The sequence below is a fragment of the Buteo buteo genome, chromosome 11, assembly GCF_964188355.1.
Source record: "Buteo buteo chromosome 11, bButBut1.hap1.1, whole genome shotgun sequence".
Lineage (NCBI taxonomy): Eukaryota > Metazoa > Chordata > Aves > Accipitriformes > Accipitridae > Buteo > Buteo buteo.
In genome coordinates, this window is record NC_134181.1 from 44,207,044 (window position 1) to 44,231,186 (window position 24,143).

General features: G+C 53.4%; 1 protein-coding gene across 1 annotated transcript in view; it reads left to right on the plus strand.

Annotated features, from left to right (window-relative positions):
- Positions 1-363: 363 nt before the first annotated feature.
- The window catches only part of POLE (DNA polymerase epsilon, catalytic subunit), a 29,120-nt gene continuing 5,340 nt past the window's right edge, over positions 364-24,143 (plus strand). The window contains exons 1-36 of the mRNA XM_075039674.1: positions 364-606; positions 749-829; positions 908-952; positions 1,101-1,193; positions 1,783-1,937; positions 2,769-2,910; positions 3,239-3,319; positions 3,578-3,685; positions 4,116-4,226; positions 4,492-4,577; positions 5,154-5,273; positions 6,078-6,210; positions 6,877-6,990; positions 7,927-8,139; positions 9,067-9,174; positions 9,957-10,085; positions 10,476-10,578; positions 10,673-10,819; positions 11,449-11,594; positions 12,537-12,685; positions 13,082-13,174; positions 13,451-13,595; positions 14,119-14,276; positions 15,762-15,957; positions 16,689-16,903; positions 17,160-17,262; positions 17,460-17,540; positions 17,627-17,749; positions 17,837-18,055; positions 18,380-18,589; positions 19,132-19,275; positions 19,641-19,781; positions 22,071-22,224; positions 22,312-22,418; positions 23,273-23,449; positions 23,860-24,083. Of these exons, the coding sequence (XP_074895775.1) occupies positions 364-606; positions 749-829; positions 908-952; positions 1,101-1,193; positions 1,783-1,937; positions 2,769-2,910; positions 3,239-3,319; positions 3,578-3,685; positions 4,116-4,226; positions 4,492-4,577; positions 5,154-5,273; positions 6,078-6,210; positions 6,877-6,990; positions 7,927-8,139; positions 9,067-9,174; positions 9,957-10,085; positions 10,476-10,578; positions 10,673-10,819; positions 11,449-11,594; positions 12,537-12,685; positions 13,082-13,174; positions 13,451-13,595; positions 14,119-14,276; positions 15,762-15,957; positions 16,689-16,903; positions 17,160-17,262; positions 17,460-17,540; positions 17,627-17,749; positions 17,837-18,055; positions 18,380-18,589; positions 19,132-19,275; positions 19,641-19,781; positions 22,071-22,224; positions 22,312-22,418; positions 23,273-23,449; positions 23,860-24,083 (4,997 nt within the window). The remainder of the gene's footprint in view (positions 607-748; positions 830-907; positions 953-1,100; positions 1,194-1,782; positions 1,938-2,768; positions 2,911-3,238; positions 3,320-3,577; positions 3,686-4,115; positions 4,227-4,491; positions 4,578-5,153; positions 5,274-6,077; positions 6,211-6,876; positions 6,991-7,926; positions 8,140-9,066; positions 9,175-9,956; positions 10,086-10,475; positions 10,579-10,672; positions 10,820-11,448; positions 11,595-12,536; positions 12,686-13,081; positions 13,175-13,450; positions 13,596-14,118; positions 14,277-15,761; positions 15,958-16,688; positions 16,904-17,159; positions 17,263-17,459; positions 17,541-17,626; positions 17,750-17,836; positions 18,056-18,379; positions 18,590-19,131; positions 19,276-19,640; positions 19,782-22,070; positions 22,225-22,311; positions 22,419-23,272; positions 23,450-23,859; positions 24,084-24,143) is intronic.

A 24,143-nucleotide genomic window follows, 5' to 3' on the forward strand; every position in this document is an offset into this window, starting at 1 on the left:
GAAATCCTCGGTCGTGCCTCAGCCGACCCAAGGGCGTTCGGGTTTGCGGGCAGGAGCGGGCACCGGGGCTGCAGCCGCCACCGGTCCCCGGCAGCCGAACACGGTCCTCCCGCCCGCACCGGCCTCGGCGGCCGCGGCTGGACGGGCAGTGTTTCGCGGGGCGGGGGCGGGGCGCGGGCGGGGCGGGGCGCTCTAACCCGGGATTGGTGGGAGGTGCCCGCGGGGGAGGCGGGGCCGCTCTCTGATTGGCTCTCTCGCCGCGGGGCGGAGAGGGACCCTTGGCTCTCGCGGGAACCGGGCACAGCGCGGGAAATTTTTTCCGCGGCGGCGCGCCGGGCCGGGCCGGACCGGGCCGGGCCGGGGATGGTGCTGCGGGGCGGCGGGGAGGACCCCGAGGGAGCGCGGTGGGGCCGGCGGGCGGGCGGGCCCCGGGAGCCGGCGGCGGGGGCTGAGGGCGAGGCGTCTGGCAGGGACGATGGCCCCGCGCTGTCCGCTCTCAAGCGCCTGGAGCGGTCGCAGCGGACGGACCGGCTGGACGCGCTGTTCGGCTTCGAGCGGCCAGCGGAGCCCGGCGAGCGGACGGGCTGGCTCATCAACATGCACCCGGTACGGACCGGTGGGGCACGGGGGAGGGGGTCCCACGGGGAGGCCGCCGGTAGGGTCCCGGCGTGGGGGGGGGGGGTCCCATGGAGAGGCCCCGGGAGGTCTCACGGAGGGACCCCGCTGAGTCCGTGGTGCCCGTGGGCAGACGGAGGTGCTGGACGAGGACCGGCGGTCAGTGAGCGCAGTGGACTACTACTTCATCCAGGAGGACGGGAGCCGCTTCAAGGTGGGTCCCCGGGGGGGCCGGGCGGGGCGCAGGGTCCCACAGGGGGACCCGCCGCGTCACCCCTCTGCTCTCTCCTAGGTGGCCCTGCCGTACAAGCCCTACTTCTACATCGCCACCCAGAAGGTGAGGAGGGGACCCTGGGGGGGCCGAGGTCCCCAGGAAGGGGACAGCAGGTCCCTGGGGAGCTCGAGACCTCCCGGGCATCCTGCTTTGGGACGGTCTTCTCCCAAGGCACAGAGGCACGCTGCTCAGCCCCGGGGTCTCTCGGCAGGGCTGCGAGCGAGAAGTGTCCTCCTTCCTTTCCAAGAAGTTCCAAGGGAAGATTGCAAAGCTGGAAACTGTCCCCAAAGAAGACTTGGACCTGGTCTGTATTCCTCTGCCCTCTGTGCTCTTGAGTAGTGGGGTTTTTTTTGGACTTTGCACAGCTCTAGTGAAGTAGGAAGGGACTAGTGAGTAGTGAAGGGAAACAGTGCGCTTGACTTCAATCTCCTAGTGCTGCTTGTGGTGTCTATCAGAAACAAGTTAGTTATGACTACTTGCTTATCGGTAGTAATTACATTCCTCTCCTTGAGCACATCAGCTGTGTCACAGCACGTTCGAGATGTTTAATTGCAGGAATTAAAGTATGATTGGAGGAGGAGAAGGTACTGGGGGAGGGGGATGCTGCTCATGCTTGACCTGGTCTTCCTCCTCTTCCCTGGGTGAATCCCGCTTGTGGTCCTGCCTGCATGGGCAGCAGGGCTGGCTGAGCCCTTGCTGTGCAGCTCGTGTGCTCTTCCCTGGTGTGCCCACCAGAGACTCTTCTTGATGCTTGACTCTCCCACCCATTGGCACCTCTTTTTTGGCCAATTCTTTCACATGCGTCAGTCTAGTCTGCCTTCCCCACCCTCTCTTATGGTGGCCGTCCCTCAGTACTCATCCCCCCTGAGCTGGCATTGTCTTGCTGCTTGCAGCCAAACCACTTGGTGGGCCTTAAGAGGAACTACATCAAACTGTCCTTCAACACAGTGGATGACTTGGTGAAGGTGCGGAAGGAGATCTCTCCTGCTGTGAGGAAAAATAGAGAGCGAGACCAGGCGAGCGATGTCTACACGGCCATGCTATCGAGGTGGGAGCTCTCCTTAGGGTGGCTTGTCAGTCCCTCGTGTTAATAATTAATCTCCCTTGATTATTTCTTAGCTGTTCTCAGAGAAGTGTTGTCCTGCCTGGGGTCTGACCCCAGCTATGCCCCTCTGCCACCCATCTTCCAAGGTGGTTCTTTCAGCTCAGTGCTGCACATCAAGAGGCTCCAGAGCCTCTGGCATGTGATGTGCTGTGGTCCTACCTCAACAAATATTTTCTATCTGAATAAAAAGCCAGGCACTTGTTTACAAGATTGGAAACACAGTTGCAGACAGAAAAAAAAAATAAGAAACTTTGTTTTTAAAGTCAACCAAAATATACACATGAAAAATTTGCCCCTCTCTTTGGTTTCCTGGCTCTGAAGTCTGATTTCAGTTGAAACTCGAGGAAGAAGAATCAAGTGAGTCGAGCACTCCCTGCTCGCCTGGAAGGCATACTGTCCCTGTTCAAAGCGCTTCCCAGGTTGCCTCATTACGCTTAGTCTCGTTACCACACTTATAAATCCAATGCCATAAGAACTGTTCATTATACAGGCAAGTGTGGGTTTTGCCTGCCTGTACCTCTGAGCAGACACAGCTCACAAATGTGAGAAAAGTTGAATTTAGACGGGACTGATGGGGCTCCGTGTGCTGTCTGTCCCAGGGACGCCTCTGCGGGCAGAGGTGGTTGCTTGGTGGGGAAGCATTTCCCGTTCTCTCCTCTCCTGTCACTGACTCCTGCTGCTGGGTGTCACCAGTGCCGCGTGGCTGTCCCCCGCAGCCGAGCCTGCGGAGACGTGCACTCAGGTAAAGTGGCTGCTTCACTCTGCTTCTTGCAGCGCTCTGAGTGGAGGCAGCCTGAGCACAGATGAGGAAGGAGCCTCCAGAAAGATTGCCAACCAGATGGACAACATTGTGGATATGCGGGAGTACGATGTACCCTACCACATCCGCCTCTCTATTGACCTGAAGATCCATGTGGTGAGTACGGAATAGGGAAGCTGGAAGAGCTTCGCTTTCCTGCTGCTGTACTCCTAAAGTGCAGGCAGGGCAGATATGTTTTCTCTCCAGGACCTTTGCAAAGCTGTCAGTGGCAATGAGTTCATGTGTAAAGCTTAGTCCTGTGCTGCTGGGCCTTCTCCTTAGCTAATGATATGCAGAAAAGTTAGATGATTGATGCACAGCCACAGCTTGAACCTTTCTTCTGGGCTGCATTTAATTTGCACAGCTGTGTCCCCAGCAGCCAAACAGAAGTGGTGCAAAGAGCTGGCCCTGCAGTAAAGCACTGCCCACCCTCCTCTCTCAACAGGCTCACTGGTACAACGTGCGATACCGGGGCAGCACCTACCCCCCTGAAATCACCCGCCGAGACGACCTTGTGGAGCGACCGGTGAGCATTGGTCAGGCAGGCATCAGCCTGTCCAGGTGCATGGCTGGTGAGTCTGATGCTCTGCTGGTGTCACACCATGGTGCGCAGGGGGAAGGCTGTTTCTGGGTTTGGATAGTGATTTTTGGGTTGATAAAGCTGTAAAATGATTACTGAGGAGGATCTGGTTCACTTGCTGGGCTAGCACTGGGCTTAATGGGAACCGTTCTTTAACTTCAAGTCAGCTTTAGAATATTTTCTAATGGATTTGGTTGTGCTCAGGATCCTGTTGTTCTCGCCTTTGACATTGAAACTACCAAACTCCCTTTGAAGTTTCCTGATGCGGAGACAGACCAGATCATGATGATCTCCTACATGATTGATGGGCAGGTAAGGGACAGCAGAGTATTTTCCTCCATGCTCCAGCAGTGAGGCCGGGGAGCAGGCCAGCATTTTGCCTCCAACACAGCTCGCTCCAGGCTTGCCTTGCTGCTGGCTGCTTGGTGTATGGCTGTGGAAATGAAATTAAAGTCTGAATGATGTATTTTTAGTTTTGTGGTACCCAGCTCAGGTTGCTGGCCCTTGTCTGAGGGAGCAGTAGTAACCTGGAGAGCACAGGGACAGCTCTGCTGTCCCATATTGTCTCCCCGTGGCCTCCTTAGCTGATGGCCAGCGATGGTTCAGCAGATGACTCCCAAACGGTTGTTCCCCCTTGACAGAAGCTCTGGCTTTCAAGAGGAAAACGTCCCATCATTTGGACAGCATTTTTGGGTTGCCTGCAAGCCAAGTCCTCCTAACTGCCTTCTTGTCACCTCCCTAGGGCTACCTGATCACGAACAGGGAGATCGTCTCTGAGGATATTGAAGACTTTGAGTTTACTCCCAAGCCGGAGTATGAGGGCCCGTTTTGTGTCTTTAATGAACCAGATGAAGTAAGTCAGTTCTGCCCAGCAGACTTTTCACCTGGCCAAAGAGAGCTAATGGCTTGGTAGGCTGCCTTGCTGGGGAACGCGGTGTGTCTGGCGGGGCTGGTCATGGTAATGTTTCTTGGTAATAAGGGTAAGAGAGGTCAGGTTTGGGCTGGGTGGGGAGAAGACGGGAAGGGTGGAGTAAACTGTGTGGTATCCACTACCTCTCCATGGAGGAGATGAAGTTACTTTATATATGTATCTTTCCTATTCTTCTGCTTCATCCTAGGCTCATTTAATCCAGAGGTGGTTTGAACATGTCCAGGAGACAAAACCCACTATCATTGTCACATACAATGGAGATTTCTTTGACTGGTAAGATCAGGAATGAAAACTAAGCTGGCAGGGTGTCACCTGAGGTGTGGGGCAGGGTCAGGTACCAGCCTTGATGTCCTTCCATAGCTGATATAGTGGTGATAGTGTGTGATCCATGCCAACTGTCTGGCCAGTTTGAGCACCTCACCAAATGCTGTGGTCATTGGCTTGGAAGTATGAGCTTCTGTAGAGTCCCATCCACTTGGCTGAGCTGCTTTAAACCCTTGTCAATGTGGCGATATTAGTGTATGGATGAGCCCTGTCTTGGGAGAGCAGGGAGAGGGTCAAAAGAGACCTGGAGGGTATCAGGGAGAGGGGTGCAGGCAAGCCATCAGGAAGCAAGGGGAGAGGGACCACATGCTTCCACCTCCTGCTGCAGGATGCAAGCAAGCAGCTTTGCCTCTAGGGTCGTGCTGCAGTTCTGTCCTGCAGGAAGTTTTTCCTATGGCCAGATATCAGATAAATCGCAAGAAAAATTCTTTAGGTAGTTTGTAACAAAGTGTTTGTGAAACCGGTGTTGGAAATGAAGGGAAATGGCTGTTCCGTTCCTTCTCTTCATGTTGCCTCTTTCCCCAGGCCCTTTGTGGAAGCAAGAGCAGCAGCTCATGGAATTAATATGTATCAGGAAATTGGGTTTCAGAAAGACAGCCAGGGAGAGTACAAAGCATCCCAGTGCATCCACATGGACTGTCTAAGGTACCAACTGCTGCCCCTCTACCGTATAACTGCATCTTTATCACTTGAATTTATATAAAATACCTACAGTTGTATTTGAATACCGTCCTCCTTCTGTCTGTTGGAAGCTTTCATCTGTCGCACCTCCCTAGGCTGGCGTAATAGTCCATTTCTCTGACTGTGCTGCTTCCCCTTGGCACTCTGCATACTGCAGAAGCTGCCAAGCCTTCCCCGTGAAGGGCTATCAGGGCCGTCTCTCTCCCTGCAGCCTATTGGTGGCTGTCCTTGGGTGTTTGAGGTCTGATTTGGGGGAGCAGAGAAAGTGGGATAAGATCAAGCCATTGGAATGGGGAAGGGACTGTATCCTAACTCAACAGCCTCCTGGCACAGCCAGAATAGGAAAGGACGCATTGTGCATGCATGGGAGAGAGAGCCAAGTTGGGGTTTTTATGTGGGTTTCTTCCACTGGAGCAGCATCTGGACTTTGGAGAGTGGCTGGCTGTCCTTGCAGTCCTAGTGGTGTCTCCTCCAGTGGTTAAATGTTTATCTTAAAGCCACTGAGGAGTTGGAAGGTGGTAGTTCTGAGCAGTGGTGGTGGTATGGATACTGGGGTTTGTCCACATTGGGATTTAAGTGCATTGCTAGAGATGCAGGATATCTAAAGCTGGGCAGCCTCTTACTTCACGGCACTTGGATGCTTGGCTCTTGGCTGTCCTCGCGAGAGGTCCCCTTTGCAGTCAAGGTCCCGTTTGCAAGTCTGAGCCTCTTTTTGAAGGGCAGAGCTGGTTTCTCTGCACAAACTGGTATTTTCCTGATTCTGTCCAGGTGGGTGAAGAGAGACAGTTACCTCCCAGTGGGAAGTCACAACCTGAAAGCAGCAGCTAAAGCAAAACTGGGTTACGATCCAGTGGAGCTGGACCCTGAAGAGATGTGCCGGATGGCTACGGAGGAGCCTCAGGTATTCCCTCCCTGTGCTGTACCTCCTCTGAGCAATTGGAAAACAAGCCTAGAACAGCTGCAATATGATTGAATCTCTAAGTTAAAGTGTTACAAAATGGTTTCGCTTAGTGCGATGGGTTTTGAGAAATTAACCCAATCTGCCCCCCCAGATTGCCAATGCCTTAGAAGCACTTGAGCTTGTGGGGAGAAAGAACAGGATTTCTCTGAAGTAGTTCTAGCACTGGGATTGCACTGTATGTTTTCTGTATTTATTTACATCAATGTGAGGTGGCAGGCACCACCTAAATCAGAAACACCATGAAGAGCCATGACTTGCTGGAGGGACAAGAAATAGACTTAATGCTCCAGGTGTCATGGGCAAGGGATTCCTGCTGAAGCCCTGGAGCAGCCTCCTGATTCCCAAATGGGGTGGCATCTGTGCCATGAGCTCATCCTCCCCATTTCTTCTCATTCAAAGCTGATGTATTGCTGTGTAATTAGAGCTAGAGCAGTATGTCCTCGGAAGCGAGCAGATTATTCTTTACAGTCTAGGATATGCAGAAATACACCTTTCCCTTCCTGCTGATACGAGCATGTCCAGCAGGAAGCAATGAAAGATTATTGGCATTGAGCTGCTCTGTCACATGTGATTTGGATTAATTTGCCTCTCACCCTTCCCCAACAGACCCTGGCCACCTATTCAGTGTCCGACGCCGTTGCTACCTACTACATGTATATGAAGTACGTGCATCCTTTCATTTTCGCCTTGTGCACCATCATTCCCATGGAGCCTGATGAGGTGGGTGCACTCCTGAAATGATGATTTCTTTGCTGGGCGAAGAGCCGCGTCTCCCACACTGCAGGGACGCTCTGGCCACGGACCTGATTCCCACTGCCCGGGCACTTTCCCATCTGTGTCGGGGAGGGAGGGAGGGTGGATTTGGAGGCTACTCCTTTCTCTCCACAGCCCTGGGGTGTTTTGAGAGTGGTGCCTAAGAACAAGAGACCTGAGGGTTGGCAGTACAGGGCTGGAGCAAGAAAGTATGGCTGATGCTCTATGCTCAGCCAAGTTTACTTGCAGTCACGGTCATGCAGAGCTGGGTCTCCTGATGGCTGTTGTCACCTGTAGGGAGGATGGTTAGGAAGCTGTCTGTGCTAAGTGTGTAGGAAATGTTGCTCTTTCCCCACCTGGTTTAGCTTACAAAGGCGTTTGACAGTGGAGTAGTGTCAGGAGGTGATGGCAGCAGAGGTCTGGAGGTCTTTGCGCTGTCCCTAGCCTGCTTTCCTCCCAGCCAACCTGAAGGAGTCAGTGTTGGTTTCTCACTTGTTCCCATCATCCTTGCCATGGGCTGCAGCACTGCCTGCTGCATGGTCACACGTGTGTGACCAGCTGAAGCCGTCCGGCTCACTGGTGTGGCTGTAAGGCCAGTCTGGTCCCACCAGCGCTGGTATAGCACTTCTTGCTGAATCACAGGATGGTTTGGGTTGGAAGGGACCTTCAAAGGTCATCTAGTCCAACCCCCCTGCCATGGGCAGGGACATGTTTCACCAGACCAGGTTGCTCAAAGCCCCATTCAACATGACCATGAACTCTTCCAGGGATGGGGCATCCACAATTTCTCTGGGCAACCTGTTCCAGTGTCTCACCACCCTCATGGTGAAGAATTTCTTCCTTATATCTAATCTAAATCTACTCTTTTTGAGTTTAAAACCAGCTTTGATGTCTCTTTGGCAGGTGTTAAGAAAAGGATCTGGGACACTGTGCGAGGCACTGCTGATGGTTCAGGCCTATCACGCCAACATCATCTTCCCCAACAAGCAGGAGCAGGAATTCAACAAACTTACAGAAGATGGACATGTGCTGGACTCAGAGACATATGTGGGAGGCCACGTGGAAGCGCTGGAATCTGGGGTCTTTCGCAGTGACATCCCATGCCGCTTCAAAATGGTAAGGGGCCACACAGCCAACCCCTGTCCTTGTGCAATGTGGTGGTGAGGAGTAACCCTCCGCTGATGTTAACGTCTCCTGTGAGTCCCTGCTGGCCTTGGACAGTACCTGTCATACTTCAGAAGACCTTGAGCACCTGAAGCAGCGTGGAGCTGGGCTGGGCTGGGCTGGGCTGGGAGGAGGCCTCCAACTGGCCATCTGTGCTTCACTAGGAAAGCAAGTGTCATATGTGTCACATACTAGAAGCAAGCCAGACCTTGTTGACAGCAAGGGAGAGTGAAGTGGGGGTTTGGGTTTGGTTTTGAGCCAGTGGTTCTTGGAAGATATGCCTCTGTCCCCTTGGGGTCCTGTCCTCCCTCTGTCCTTCTCCCACCCAAACAAAGCTTCTTCAGAACCCTTCCTGGGCGTCTATCACCTATTTCTGGTTCACGCTGCTAACTCCATCACCTCCCCCTTGTCCTGCTTCACGCCTGCGTTGTGCTCACAGACTCTTAAGTTTTCAGAGGTGGCTTCATTCTCCGTCATGTGATGCATTGCACTTAGTGTGGCACATTTTGGTGGATATCATCTAGTGAACAATCATGGGGAGCACGCACTGGGTGTGTAAAAGGATCTGAACTAAGTCTGAATCTTTGGACCTTTGCACCAGCCAGCATGCGACCATGAGAGTTGCGGCACTACCAAACACAAATGCAACCAGCTGCTTGTTAGCTGCGCTTGTCTCTTCCCTTCCTAGCTTTTTCTTTTTTTTTGACCCAATGTCAGTGGTCTAGACCCTGCCTGTGCCTCAATATGCTGCCCTATGCTGCAGGGCCATGCTCAGAGCTCCCCAAGTCAGGCAGGGACATGGGCAGCAGGGCAGGAGCTGCCAGCCTGCAGCAAGGGTCGGCTGTCCACGGTCTCAGTGCCGTCCCCACGCCCCTGCAGAATCCTGCTGCGTTCGACTTCCTGGTGCAGCATGTGGAGAAGACGCTGCGGCATGCCATCGAGGAGGAGGAGGGTTTGCCATTGGATCAAGTCACCAACTTCCAGGCGGTATGTTGCCCGTGGCATGGCTGGGCTTGGCAGGGAGGGCTGAGCTGCCAGGCTGGGGCTGCAGCTTCAAGGTGCCTGTTTACGTTCATTTTACGCTCTACGGAGAGAGACGAAGAAGCCCATCTATGGGCACCTGCAGAGTAGATGGTTTTAAGGGATGTTATAAGCAGCCGCGATCTCCAGCAGCCCCAGCCAGGACCCCCCTGCCCAGCTGCTGGAGCCAAGCCCAGGGACCAGGGGTCTCTGCCCCAGCTGAGGGATGCGGTTCCTGCTTTCCCCTGTGCAGGTTCAACTAGGAGCAACGTTCTGAGAGAGCTGGGAAGGGATTTATTAAGAAGACAGGCCGCTCAGATATCCAAAATACTCATGTTCCTCTTGTTCCCTGCTTCTTGTCAGCTACAAAGTGCAGGTCACCCCTCTCCAAAGCCAAGTGTGGAGTTTCTTGGAGGGCATCATCAGTTAGTGACTGGGGACTTCTGGTCTTTGCTGTTGGCTCCATTAACCTGTTTGCACTGAAAAGGTCCTTGATCGAGTAACCTTTAGGAGGTAGCTGCTCTCACCTTCCACTTACCCCTACAGATAAAGCCTACCCTGGAGGTCCAAAACAAAACTTAAAATACTGGTGGTCAAGGAGTCCCTGATGCTGCTCCTTTGGTCCTTTAAATCCTTCCCCAGAGTCAGTGGCAGGTGTCCCTGTGCAGGAATAAAGGACCAAATTCAACAAGTATTGGACTTAGTAACTCCTTCCTGCCTGAGTTTCACTTCTTTTTGTCTTGCTACAGGTTTGTGATGAAATCAAGGTCAAACTGAATTCCCTGAAGGATGTTCCGAACAGAATTGAGTGTCCCCTTATCTACCACCTGGATGTGGGGGCCATGTACCCCAACATCATTCTGACCAACAGGTTGCAGGTGGGTAACATCAACCTCATCTCTCCTAATTTGTCTTTCAGAACCTTGGTGGTCCTTCTGATTGGATCCCCTTAACAGCAAGGGCTGAACTTTCTGCTCAGGGCAGGGGGATCAGATAAGGCTGGGTGTGACAGCCAGTCAGTCAAGCTGCCATGGATGCCAGGTCTGCAAAGGTTGAGCTACAACTTTAGCTAGGACTCTTCCCAAAAAAACAGCTATTGCTTTTTGTGGGTTTTGTGTTCTCGAAAGGCTCTGGAAAGGAGAACTGACAGAGTACCATCTCTGATGTTCATACCTATGCGCTTCTGCCACCCAGCGCCTGTTCTGGCATGGGCTGTCGTTTGGAGAGCTGCCCCCTCTAACACCTCTGTGTCTCTTACTGGCGTCCAGCCCTCAGCCATGGTGGATGAGGCCACATGTGCTGCCTGTGACTTTAACAAGCCGGGTGCCAACTGTCAGCGCCGGATGACTTGGCAGTGGAGAGGAGAGTTCAGTAAGTACAGTAAGGACCTTGCAGTCCAACCCATAGAGATGGAGACAAATTCCTGCTTCTCTCCTGGGAAACTGATGGCTGCCCTCCTCCGCAGTGCCTGCCAGCCGCAGTGAGTATCACCGCATCCAGCAGCAGCTGGAGTCAGAGAAGTTCCCTCCCCTCTCCCCCGAGGGAGCACCCCGCGCCTTCCACGAGCTCTCCCGGGAAGAACAGGCCAAGTACGAGAAAAAGCGGCTGGCAGGTAAAAAAAAAATAAAAAATCAATGTCACGATCTGGACCAGTGTTTTGCAATCTAGACTGTGAGTCGTGCTCACCATTAATTACCTCTCTTATGGCTGTGATGTTAGTTCAGACTGGGTCTGGTCTCACACCATGCTTTGGCAGACCTTCTCCAGGATCCCAGCAGGCTGCTGCGTGTCTCCCAAAGAGGGGCCGGGCACTGGTGCCTGTGTCAGTGTTTCTCCTTTTGTCTGTTGAGAGCCATGGATTTGAGCTGAAACATGAATGGCTCCATTTTTTGGAAGACTGCTAATTAAAGCCTGTTAATGAATGGGAAATATAATGTTATCCCATCACCTGGAGTGATGCTGTTCAGCAGAAGCATCCAGCTGGCTGGGGGCAGAGCCTGGGTTTGTGGATGGGCCATACCTGTATCATGATGAGTTTTTTTCCCCCGCCTGTCCCTGCATCTCCACAATGAGGTGCTGCTTCTCTCCGTGCTGGTATCCTCCCTCCCTTTGCAGTAGGACCATCTCCCCATTCACCCATGCCTGATGCTTAGATGTCTCCCTGTCCATACCATGCCCATCCCTCTGTCCGTAGCGGGCACCCATCCCTGAGAAGCTCCCTTTGCTTCTTCCCTTGACTAGATTACTGCCGCAAGGCGTACAAGAAGATCCATGTCACCAAGGTGGAGGAACGAGTCACCACCATCTGCCAGCGAGAGAACTCTTTCTATGTGGACACAGTGCGAGCTTTCAGGGACCGCCGCTATGAGTTCAAGGGGCTGCACAAGGTACCGAACTCAGCTTCTGGTTTAACTTATCTTGCCAAGGCTGGGGACCTCTCCTCTCTCACTGGAAACTTGAGCCCTACAGGATTGCACTGTTCAGCCTTTGTATTTGAGAAGGACGTGGTGGAGCTCCTGACAGCTGTGGCTGCTCGCCGCCGAATCTTCAACGGCTGCTGCCGCGGCATTTACTGCCTCTGGGGTGCTGTCAGAAACAAAGCTGCATCTCCAGTTTTCACTGGGTTTAACAAATCCTCAGCTAGTCTCTGTTCTGCTATGTCTGATCTGGCCAGGTTCAGTCTGGGGCATTCTTCCTACGTGGAGAAAAGAGACAAGCTAAGAAGCAAGGTCTAGACCTCGGGTTAAGGAGCGGTTGATCCCAGGAGGATGTTCTAGTTCTCTGCTGGTTGAGGTTTGCTAGAGGACACCAGGGCACGTTATTCTTGGAGTGTGCTGGAAGCAATGATGAGGCCTTGGGACCCTACTTCTGGCAGAGTTAATTAACAAGCTGTTTGCTTTGTGGTTACTCCCAGCTGCCTCTTCTGCCATGAATCACGGAGCTGGCTGAAAGGCTTTTTCTACACAGGTGGTTCTACTGTTTAGCCAGACATCATCAATTGCTGCAGGCAGCGTATTCAGTTCTTGCCTGCGCACATGTGGTGCAGCACAACTGACACAGGTGGGCAGCGCTGCCGGCGCTGCTTGAATTCTGATGGTCACCGTCAGAGTTATGGTTGGTGCTGCAGATCCCTCCTACCGTGTGGCAAAGTGCCTCTGGCCAGCTCCTCCTCTGCTGCAAAAGAAAAAGGAATGTTTATCTCATGCTACCGATCTTTGGCGAAGATACTGTTCTAGAGTTCTAATGCTATACTGGGACTGAGGGGGAACCAGTTGGATACCACTGGTAGTGATGTGTGGGATTGTCCTGACCCTTCCTCTGGCTTGCAGGTGTGGAAGAAGAAGCTGTCTGCAGCAGTGGAGTCAGGAGATGCCTCTGAAGTGAAGCGCTGCAAGAACATGGAAATCCTGTATGACTCCCTGCAGCTGGCCCACAAGTGCATCCTCAACTCTTTCTATGGCTACGTCATGCGGAAAGGGTGAGTGTCCCCCCGGGCGGTGCTGGGGTTCCCTGGAGAGTGCCCTTGGGAATCCAGATTGTCCTAGTGAGGCTGTCACTTGCTTCACCTGCCTCTGAAGCACCAGGATGAAGGTGGGTGCTGCCTGTAACGCTCTCCTCTTGCTTCTGCCCGCGACTTCTCATCCTGGAGACTCCTGCCAGACATGAAGTGTTGGGCATAAGTGACAGAAATCTTATCTGTTATGGGTTTCCAGCTTTTCTGAAGCATCATAACTAGGACAAGGAGAACAATCTACCAAGGGCCAGTGTTGATATGTTTCTTGGCCTTCTTCCTCTGGAGGTCCTCCTGTCCTTTCCATAGCTGGGTTTGGGAGGGAACACTTCATGCTCTTCACTTTGACTCCTCTGCTCACAGAGCTCGCTGGTACTCCATGGAAATGGCTGGCATCGTCTGCTTCACGGGAGCAAATATCATCACCCAGGCCAGGGAACTGATCGAGCAGATTGGGTGAGTATGTGCTGAGCTGGGGAAGAAAGGTCCATCTACATCTGGGACAGATGTGGAAGCACATTAAACACCTGAGCTTTCAGCAGTTAATGTTGAAGATTCAGATTTCTAACGCTGTTGTGGTTATTCTGTTGTATTATGAGGGTTTGCTTTGCAGAAGGGACTGGAGAGCGGATGCAACAGGCTGCCTCTGCCTTTATGGGGGACACAGCTGATCCTCATCTATCATGCACTCCCCTCCTGACAGTGACCTACCTTTCTTCCTTCCTTCCGTAGGAGACCTCTGGAACTGGATACCGACGGGATTTGGTGCGTCCTCCCCAACAGCTTTCCAGAGAACTTTGTCATCAAGTCAACCAATGCCAAGAAGCCGAAGGTGACAATCTCCTACCCAGGTGCCATGCTGAACATCCTGGTGAAGGTGAGTCTTGCACCCATCCAGGACAGCTCTGCAGTCTGGGAAGAAGGAGGTGGAGGACTGACAAGAGAGGAGGGTCTCTCTTCCATCTCTGCTCCCCGTGTAGCGAGCGGGATGTTGGGGCTGATGGCCCTGCTTGCTGCACAGCTGCTCTCTGCCCCGGAGAGTATCTGAGCAGAGGGAGAGGCTCTGATATCCCTGGAGCAGAGAAGGTGGTGTGTAAGAGGCCAGGGTTGGTGCATGCTCACCTGTGCAGGCTGGGAGTCCAGACTAGAGCAAGGTCCAAACCCATCCTCTGCTTGCTCCAGCTTCTGTAAGACAAAAGAATATAATTTTAGGGTCCAAAGCATTTTTTTCTTCTCAACAGGCAGGTGTCAGATATTTTGATTTTTGAGTCCTAAATTGTGCCGTAGCTTTCAGAAGGGTGCTCAGTGATCCCTTAGGGCAGGGTGTGCCTGAAGGGCATTGCCTGGTGTAACCAGCCTGGCTGTTGAGTGAAGCTGTTCTTCTGGGGCTGTGTCCATAGGAAGGCTTCACGAATGATCAGTACCAGGAACTGCAGGACCCAGCCTCTCTGACCTACATCACACGCTCAGAGAACAGCATCTTTTTTGAAGTGGATGGACCATACCTGGCCATGATCCTCCCAGCTTCCAAAGAGGAGGGCAAGAAGCTGAAGAAAAGGTGAGATTTCAAAGCCTGAAATATTATCACTTCCCTGGGGTAACAGATTGAGGGTCTCTTTCCCTTCGTGCATGTGGGACCTTGCCCCTTGCAGTGTGCTTGATTCACTGGCTTTAAATGGCAAGTTCCTTACACCAGATCATCTCTGAATCCAGCTGTGCACTTGCCTCCAGTGCCATACTATGGCAACAAATTTTGGAAGATAAGAGCAAAACAACATTTCTCCAACTTGGTGACCAGACACAATCTCCCTGTTTGGCTCTGAGGTGTGCAGGAGAACTCTGACTTTCCTTCTGAGGACTTCTAATACTGCTTACATTCAACCAAATCTGTTTAAACTCACCAATTCCTGCCTTCCCATCTCTCAGGAGTTCACTGACCTCCAGTAATGCTTCTCTTACATATGTCCCCTTCCTTCTCCATCTGGAAGAAGGAACAGGTCCTGCCATTACTGTCACATTATAGGATAGTTGTACTCAAACTTCACTGATTTCTCTGCAGCCTCCTAAATAGAAATGTAAGCTAGAGCAGTAGCAACCACTAGCTAGAGGGGTGCCCACAGACCTGGGTCCGGCTCCAAGAAATGCTGTCACTGCCCTCCAGCACCCTCTGTCCTTACAGCTCTATGCTTCTTTGTGCTTAATGCCCCATTAGATGAGCTCCAGCATCCACTGTCTCCTGTCAGTGCCTTTCTGCAAGCAGTGAGTCCTTGCCACAGGAGTCAAGGTGATGCCAAGCACTGAGAGGACTTTGCTTACAGAACTCTTTTCTTGGGGCCTCTTGGTTTCTTGTAGCTTGGGGATGTAAGCAAGTGCATTATTTCTTGGTCACTCTCCAACCGAAACAGCCTGGAGGTGGCTGGCAGGCACCATCATTGGTGGAGGAAGAGAAGGCTGTGCCCCCAGGAATGTGCTCAGGTGGGAGAAGGGCTTGCCAATGATGTAGGTTTGAGTATCTTCTCTCTTCTCTTAGCTGATGTTCCCATAAGGTTTTTCTTGAGACATACAAATAATTGGTGGAGCTGTGAAATGCAAAAAAATACAAGAGAAAATGAGAGAGGGAGGAGTGTTGCTATAGTCATGTCATAGCTACATTCAGTTTCCTCTGAATCCCTTTGCCAGCATCTGAGCTGGCAAAGTTTCCTCCTTCTCTCTAAACCTCTTCCTAATATCTTCCTCCATGTCCCCACCCGGGCTCTCACCTCCTGCCCTTTCCTTGTGTGCAGTTAAGATCATTCTCCCAGGCGGTATGGATGAGCTGGGGCACAAGCTGATGTGCTTTTGCAGACCAAGTTGAAACGGTTCCTAGAGCAGCTGTAGATAATTCTGAGATCATCCTAGTGCCAAGCATCGCGGCTCCATTGAATGTGTCGGATGGCGGCATGGTGGCATGGGGAGAAGCACCCTGGCAGGAGGGACACCAGCAGGATCCTGGAGGACGTGTCCCTTGGCACAGGCCAGGTTTTGCCCACACCATGTCTCCTAGGTATGCGGTATTCAACGAGGACGGGTCCCTGGCTGAGCTGAAGGGATTTGAGGTGAAGCGCCGGGGAGAGCTGCAGCTGGTGAAGATATTCCAGTCTTCTGTATTTGAAGCCTTTCTGAAAGGCAGCACCCTGGAGGAGGTCTACGCTTCTGTGGCCAAGGTGGCCGATTACTGGCTGGATGTGCTCTATAGCAAGGTAAGCACAGCTCAGCACGTCTGTGCTCCTGAGGTGGAGCTGGAGAAGAAGTGTCAGAGCCGGTCGGGCACTGTGGGGAGGGTGGACTTCACTTGCACAAGGTGGGTGGTCCTCGGTGCCTCTGATGGTCACTTCCATTATATTTCTGCCACTTTGGTCCAAAAGGGATGTTTTCAGTGTCTTTTAGTGCAAAGGCTCTTCATTCAGCTGTAGCTGTGGGTGCGTGGTGTCCTTCTCCAGTCATCTCCTTCATGGAGCTGGTCTGGTGGCCCTCACCCCCCAAGGACGTTAGTTAAGGGCATTTGCTGAGGCAGAGAATGAGAACACACTTGCCCGCAGAGTGTTTTATGAGGAGCACAGAGACATCGGCTATACAATAACTGGGGAGAGCAGAGAAAATACAAGAAACTGGGGGGTGAGAGGGACCAAGAGCCTGGCTTGGTCCTTCCATTTTGCAATGACCTTGTACAACAAGTGCTTGGTGAGCCCAACTAGTTTGTGTGTGCAACACAAAGCAGTGCTGCCACAGCCCAGCCACAGCATAAACCAACGCAAGCCTCAAACCCACACTCTCTTTTCAATAGGTCACGTTAGCAGCTGCAACAGGGAGCAATTCCCAGGCTCCCTGTAAAAAGCCACACCAATTGGGTGTACGCGCTCCCCATATCTGGCAGTAGTAAGACTTCATCATTATGTTCTTGCTAGCTTTGGGATTTTTTCCTCCCTTTCAGGCTGCCAACATGCCTGATTCAGAGCTGTTTGAGCTGATCTCAGAGAACCGGTCCATGTCGCGCAAGCTGGAGGACTACGGGGAGCAGAAGTCCACCTCCATCAGCACTGCCAAGCGCCTGGCAGAGTTCCTGGGGGACCAGATGGTGAAGGATGCAGGGCTGAGCTGCCGGTTCATCATTTCCAAGAAACCAGAAGGGTCTCCAGTCACCGAGAGGTAACACCATCTTGAGGGGCCAGGGCTTTTGACAGTGTGGGGGCAACCAAGAGGGTAAGGGCAAGCTGGTGTGGCGTGGCCAAGCGATCACCTGCCTGCTGGCTCAGACTGTGAGCAAGACTAATGATGGATAACACCGTACAACTGCTGCGCAGTGGCCTTGCAGAGTGCGAGGAGAAGCAGGCTGGGAAAGGGGATCGTGTGCTACCAGGGCCTTGGTCCAGGTGGGTAAAAAGTGCTTCCCTGCCTTCCCCAGGGCCATCCCCCTTGCCATCTTCCAGGCCGAGCCCAGCGTGCGCAAACACTACCTCCGAAAATGGCTGAAGAGCCCATCGTTGCAGGACTTCAACATCCGCGCGGTGAGTGGGGCATCCCTGCGGATGGCCCCGGCTCCAGGATGAGGGCTCGTCCCTTCGGAGGCGTGACCTGGGCAGTGGCTACTTGCACTCGCAAAGCAGGGTGCTAGGGACAGGGGTCCCAGGGAGATGCTTGATCCTGCATCTAGTGGCCTTCTGCTCGGCTTTCTTCGCTACCCACTGCTCTGCCCTCTTCACAGATCCTGGACTGGGACTACTACATCGAGAGACTGGGCAGCACCATCCAGAAAATCATCACCATTCCTGCAGCCCTCCAGCAGGTATGGGGCACGGGCTGGGGGGCAGTGGGGGGACAGGAGGAGGGCTTTGGTGGGGGAACTCGGTGTAATTTGGAGATGCTCTCCAGGTAAAGAACCCAGTGCCACGGGTCCGGCATCCAGACTGGCTCCACAAGAAACTCCTGGAGAAGAACGATGTGTACAAACAGAAAAAAATCAATGAGCTCTTCACTTCGGAAGGCAAGAGACAGGTAAAGAGGGCGAGGGAAGGGTGCTGGCTATGCTGGTGGGGCTTTTCTTCTGCAACCCACGTCATCCTGCTGTCCTTGCCTCCTCAGGTCCTCGCCAACCAGCCCCGGGAGGGCACGCCCAGCTCACAGATTGGTGACATAGAGGACTTTGGGGCTTCCAAGACCCTTCAACCACTGGTTCCCATCGCAAATAAGCGGAAGCGAGTCCCTGCAACTGAGGAGAGCCAACAGATGTCCCAGTACCTGGAGCTATCCCAGTCCTGGCGAGAGATCCTGGGTCCACCTCCGCCCCTGGGCACCACCAAGGTAGGTGAAGCAGACTGGGCAGGAGATGCCCTGGGGCTGTGCTCGTCCACCCAAGCAGCTTGGGTGCTGCTAGGAGCGATCTGTGGGTCTCCTGAAACCCTCTGCACACCCATGGCTCAGGGCTACAGGGAGAAATATAACCAGGAGATGGAGCAATGTAACCACTGATGGAGAAAAGGGGGGGTCATGGTGGCTTCACAGCTGGGGCAGGACCACGACGTGGGGCTGGGGGATGGAGGGCTTGGCTGTATGGCATGGTGTTGGGGGCCTGGGAAGCCTGTGCTGGTTTCTGGCTTGACTCACGCGTGCCGTCACCCCCCTCAGGAAGAGCGGCTGGTCTGGCTGCGCTACCACCAGAAGAAGTGGGAGCTGCAGGCTCGGCAGCGGCGGGAGCGGCAGAAGAGGCGGCGTCTGGAGGATGGCGGGGTGACAGCGGGTGGAGGAGTGGTCCGCGATGCCCTCTCCAAAGGGCTGAGCAGCTACCTGCGCAGGACAGCGCGCAGCATCCTGGACTTGCCCTGGCAGATTGTGCAGGTCCTGGGGAGGGGACATGCCACGGAGGGCAGCCCGCGGCGTAAGCCTCGCATCTGCGCTATCTGTGGTCAAATGGTGAAGTTCAGGGACTGCTGACCCCAAGGCCGCTCTGGTGTTAACCCTGGGGAGGCCAGGTGGGGCTGCAAAACCTCAGGCTCGCGCACATCCGTATGGAAACGGGAGCCCGCGTGGTCATTGGTGGTGAATCTGGGACGTGCGTGTAGATCTGCCAGTGGGGCAGCTCCAGTTCAGCCCATGGGCAGCACTGTGCAGTAGGACATCAGAGTGACTTGGCTGACATCAAGGGTCAGCTTGAGTTGGTTGGCCAGCCTTAGCCAGAGAGTTTTCTCCACGGTGCCCTGGGACAGTAGCAGGACATGGGGACTCCAACGCTGAGAGTGATGACTCTTTAGCCCCCTGCTCTCTTTGTGGCCACTATCTGGCCATATAGAACCACAAAGTGCTCTGCAGCTTAGACATAAGCACTGATAACATGTTGGATCTCCCTGCTAATGCTAACTTTGTACACCCGTGTCCTGCAGATTGCTGAGACCAGCCAGCCTGGGCTGTTCAGGCTGTGGGCAGTGATTGGGAGCGACCTGCATTGCATCAGGCTGAGCATCCCCCGGGTCTTCTACGTCAACCAGCGCGTCCCGAAGCCGGAGGAGGGAGCAGCCTACAGGAGGGTGAGAACCTGCCCCTTCTGGAAGGGGAAGCAGCCACTTGGGTTGAGATAAGGCACTTCACCTCCACTGCAAGCAGATATTACAAGCATCTGCCTTGCAGGCCCTCACTCTTCCACCCCACGGATGTACCTCATCCAGTCTCCGGTCCCTCTGCTAATCCCAGCCTGCCCAGAAAGCAGGTTCTCTGTTATGGGAATTTGTAACATGCATGAGCATAAACCGCTGATTTCCTTAGGAGAGAGGAGCACCAGGAGCTGGTCTGGCTCAGACTCCAGCTCCTTGCAGCCCTTAGAAGTGCCCCAGCTCCCGGCAGCGGTGCCACATGGTGTGACATGTCCTGCTAAGTGTGTCCCTTGTCTCGGCAGGTGAACAGGATCCTGCCCCGCTCAAACTTAGTTTACAACCTGTACGAATACTCTGTCCCCGAAGACATGTACCAAGAGCACATCAATGAAATCAATGCGGACCTCTCTGCTCCGGACATCGAGGGAGTGTATGAGACACAGGTAACTCCTCCAGGTCCTCGTTTGTAAGGATTGCTGCATGGAAACTCATTAGCCTGAGTGCCAGGGGCACAGGGGGATACCTGGTACTGAAAAATTCAACAACTTGGTGAGACACCAAAAACCAAAGAACCTGCGCAGCAGACTACTGGGGAATATATCCGTGTTCATACGGGCAGAGAGACTGAGTATCAGCACATGGTTTAAGGCATGTCGGGGAAAGGGGGTTCAGTTTATTTGAAGCTAGGAAGCTTTGGGGAAAGAAGGCATTTAAGCAAAAAGGGTGATCTTCCTCTGAACCAAACCAGAACCAGCCTGCTGGTGTTTGAACCAGAAACAGTAAGGTGTATCTAGGGTAAATATGGGGGAAAACCCAACACGTGTGGAGTCGTACATAGGTTTGGGTGCCCTGTCCTCTAAAATGAGGTTATAAAAGCTTTAGAAAGAAGAATAGGATACAGCTTGAAAGTTTGGGAGGAGCAAGAACAACCTAAACAAAGTTCAGTACAAAGCAATCAAGCCAAAATTAAATTTACCAGAGCTATTAATGCTGAAAGCCTGAAAATGAAGATAGGAAAGTGGGATGCCTGCTTCTAATGAGGACACTGGTTTGTTCAGCAGCTCAAGACCTGGTGACAGGAATTTAATCAAGAAGACATTATAGTGTCAGGACCTGACCTATATGGAAGTGGCAGAGTAGGTTGCACCATTGTAAGAGTGGAGCTGTATGTTAAAGCATAAAGGCAAGTGCTACTAAAATGCAACATAGAATTATTATGGATCAAAAGTCTTTGCCTAAGTAGGACAAGCTTGGTGTGAGCAGTGGTACCATTAGCTACAAAATGCTTTGGGAGATGCAAGAGTCTGCAAGGGCAAAAAGAGCATCACAAAGCTGGGAGTCTTCAGCTACTGAAATTATTGATATAGCCTGGAAGGTGTTACAGTGGGGCAGGATGAAAGAAACCGGTTTTAGTCACCTTAAACTTCTGCTTTTAAAAAATTTGGAGAAAGGTCCCACAAGGCAAGGCACAACTCTTAGTTTAATAAGCAGCGCCCAAAACTTATTTCAAATTACTCTGCTGAAGTGACTAGTATGTACACAAATTCATCATATCTGTAGGAGATCTTCTGGTAGCAAACCTGAGTCCTCTCCACTACCATGGTGTTTAATAAGTGGGACTAGGTAAAGTCAAGAAGCAGCTAGCGAAGAGGAAATTAAAATTAGCAACTGAAGTAAAACAAGGGGCATGGAAATGTTTTAAAGATATAAAAGGAAGTGAGATGATCAAGGGGTTGCAGCATCTGTCGTGGAAGGGGAGGCTGAGCAAGCTGGACCTCTTCAGCCTGGAGGAGAAGAGGTTCAGGGGACCTTCTTGATGGGACAAGTAAAGGAGAGGAGCCAGGGTCTTCTCAGTGGTGCCCAGGGAGAGAACAGGAGGCAGCAGGCACAAACTGAAACATGGGAAATTCTGTGTAAACATCAGAAAAAACCTCCTGCAAGGATGGTCAAGCGGGTTGCCCAGAGGGTTGTGGAGTTTCCATCCTTGGAGATACAGAGAACCCAGCTGGACACAGTCCTGGGCAAGGAAAGATCTGTCTTGATCTTTAGACATCTGCAGTGCAATTCTGAGCATGGTCTTCAAAAAAATGCAGCAGGACTAACACAGGAAAATGTCAAGGAGGATGTGAGGGAGGGAATGGCTTCCTTGCAGGGATGGGACTGAGGGACATGGGAATGCTTCAGCTTGCTAAAGAGATCTGAAAATGGGATGTACTAGGGGTCTGTAAAATCAAAACTGGCATGAGGGAAGCGTGATTAGGCAAAGAATGTTTATTGCTTCTCACTGTTTTGGGACTAGGTCCCACAGCAAGTCATTCAGGAGGAGTCTTCTGCAGCGGTGGAGTTGACAGCTGTAGGGTTAATAAAACAGGGTGACTCAGTGGTGGATCTCCCACTGTACCAATCATCTGGTGGTTCAGATGAAGCCTTTGTCCTGTGGAGTGCCAAACCATAAGTTGCAGAGCTGCAAGATTGCCCAGATATCGCTCCACACGTCCTCCAAAGTACCTGCTGCTGCCCTTGAAGGTGGGATCTGGGGCTAGATAGGAACACATGTGAAGTAAGATACCTGTTCCCTATCTCCAGCACCGGCAAGGGTGATAATACCAAACTCATGCCTCAGGCACCTCAGGTATGTCCTACCTGTGGTTTTTAAGCTGGGTTGTTCTAGGTCTGAAGCCCCCGAGAGGAGCTTAGTAGTTGTTCCAATGCATTTCTCCCCATCATTACAGGTGCCGCTCCTGCTCCGTGCCCTGATCCACCTGGGCTGCGTGTGCATGGTCAGCAGGCAGCTCGTCAGGCACCTGGCAGGGCGAGAGGCCGAAACCTTTGACATTGAGCACCTGGAGATGCGCTCGCTGGCCCAGTTCACTTACCTGGAGCCAGGTGAGGCAGCCTGGGAGAGGGGCTCATGGGGCGCCCGGGACCTGGTGCCCGCGGGTACCACTGATGCTCTGTGCTCTGTCTCCCTAGGAAGTATTCGCCACATCTACCTCTACCACAGCTCCCAGGGCAGCAAGGCGCTTTTGGGCCTCTTCATCCCCTCACAGCGCAAAGCTGCCGTCTTTGTGCTGGACAAGGTAAGGTGGGACGTTGGAGGCTGGGGGGTTGGGGGTACTGGCAGATGAAAAGCTGGACGTGAGCCGGCAACGTGCGCTCACACCCCAAAAGCCAACCACATCCTGGGCCACATCAAAAGCAGCACAGCGGCAGGTCAAGGGAAGAGTTTCAGCCCCTCTGCTCTGGTGAGACCCCACCTGGCATACTGCATCCAGCTTTGGAGTCCTCGGCAAATGAAAGACGTGGTCCTGGTGGAGCGGGTCCAGAGGAGGGCCACAAAAATGGTCAGAGGGAGGAGCACCTCTCCGTGAGGAAAGGCTGAGAGAGTTGGGGTTGTTTAGCCTGGAGAAGAGAAGACTCCAGGGAGACCTTACTGCAGCCTTTCAAGGGGGCTTATATGAAAGATGGGGACAGACTTTTTAGTAGGGCCTGTAGCGGTAGGACAAGGGGTAATGGTTTTACACTGAAAGAGGGCAGATGTAGACTGGAATTAAGGAAAAAATGTTTTACAGTGAGGGTGGTGAGACACTGGCACAGTCTGCCCAGAGAGGTGGTAGATGCCCCGTGCCTGGAAGTGTTCAAGGTCAGGTTGGATGGGGCTCTGAGCAACCTGATCTGGTGAAAGATGTCCCTGCCCATGGCACGGGTGCTGGACTAGGTGATCTTTAAAGGTCCCTTCCAACCCACACCATTCTATGGTTCTGTGATGGCGGTCAGGCAGCGGGAGGTTTCTCCATGCATCACACATCCCTGCCACATTTTGGCAGGGCTTGGTGGAAGGCATCTCGTGATGCACGAAGGGGAGAGCGCCCCAGGACTGCGCAGCCCTGGGTCCCTCTCCCCCCAGCTCCAACCCAGTCCCCCTTGGGTGCAGGTACGCAGCAATCAGATGCCGAATCTCACCACCCTCTTCTCGGCGGAGCGCAGCGCACTGCTGGAAAAGGCGGGTGAAGAGCTGCTGCCCCCAGACAAGCACACCTTCGAAGTCCGTGCTGAGACCGACCCCAAGGTGGTCTACAGAGCCATCCAGCGGCTGCTGCTGGGCTACAAGGTGAGATGAAGGTGTGAGAAGGTCCCCGTGGGACCTTGTCCGTGCAGACACATGGAGAGGGGAGGATGCTGCAGAAGGCACTGGTGCACCAGTTCCAACAGCACCTGCACAGAGCTGCTGGCCCAAAGGTCGAGGGTAGAAGCGAGTGTTGCTCAAGGACTTTGTCCTGCTTGGGGTGGCTTGTCTCGGGCAGCGCCAGCAGCGAGGCCACCTCAGTATGTCCCCCCATCTCTGCGCTCAGCTGGAGAGCTGCTTGCATGGAGGTGGGTGCTTCAGGAGTGCTGGGGTGTGCTGTCCCCTCCGTGGGAACCTGCTGCAGGGACGGGGCATCCAGCACTGCCGGTTTCCTGCTGAGCAGAGGCGCTCACTGGAGAGGTGCACCGGGATGTGTCCTCCTCTCCTTTCCACAGGACGAGCGCCGGGGGCCCACACTGGTCGCTGTGCAGTCTAGCTGGGACCTGAAACGGCTGGCGAGCGGGATCCCCATCATTGAGGAGTTCCCCTTGGTCCCCATCCGGCTGGTAGATGACATCAGCTACTCGGTCCTGGACTGGCAGCGCCATGCCGCCCGCCGCATGATCCGCCACTACCTCAACCTGGACACCTGCCTCTCCCAGGCTTTCGAGATGAGCAGGTGCCCGGGTCGGCCGCGTTCCCCTGGGGCTGCCGTGCCCTTGCTGTGACCACGGGAGGC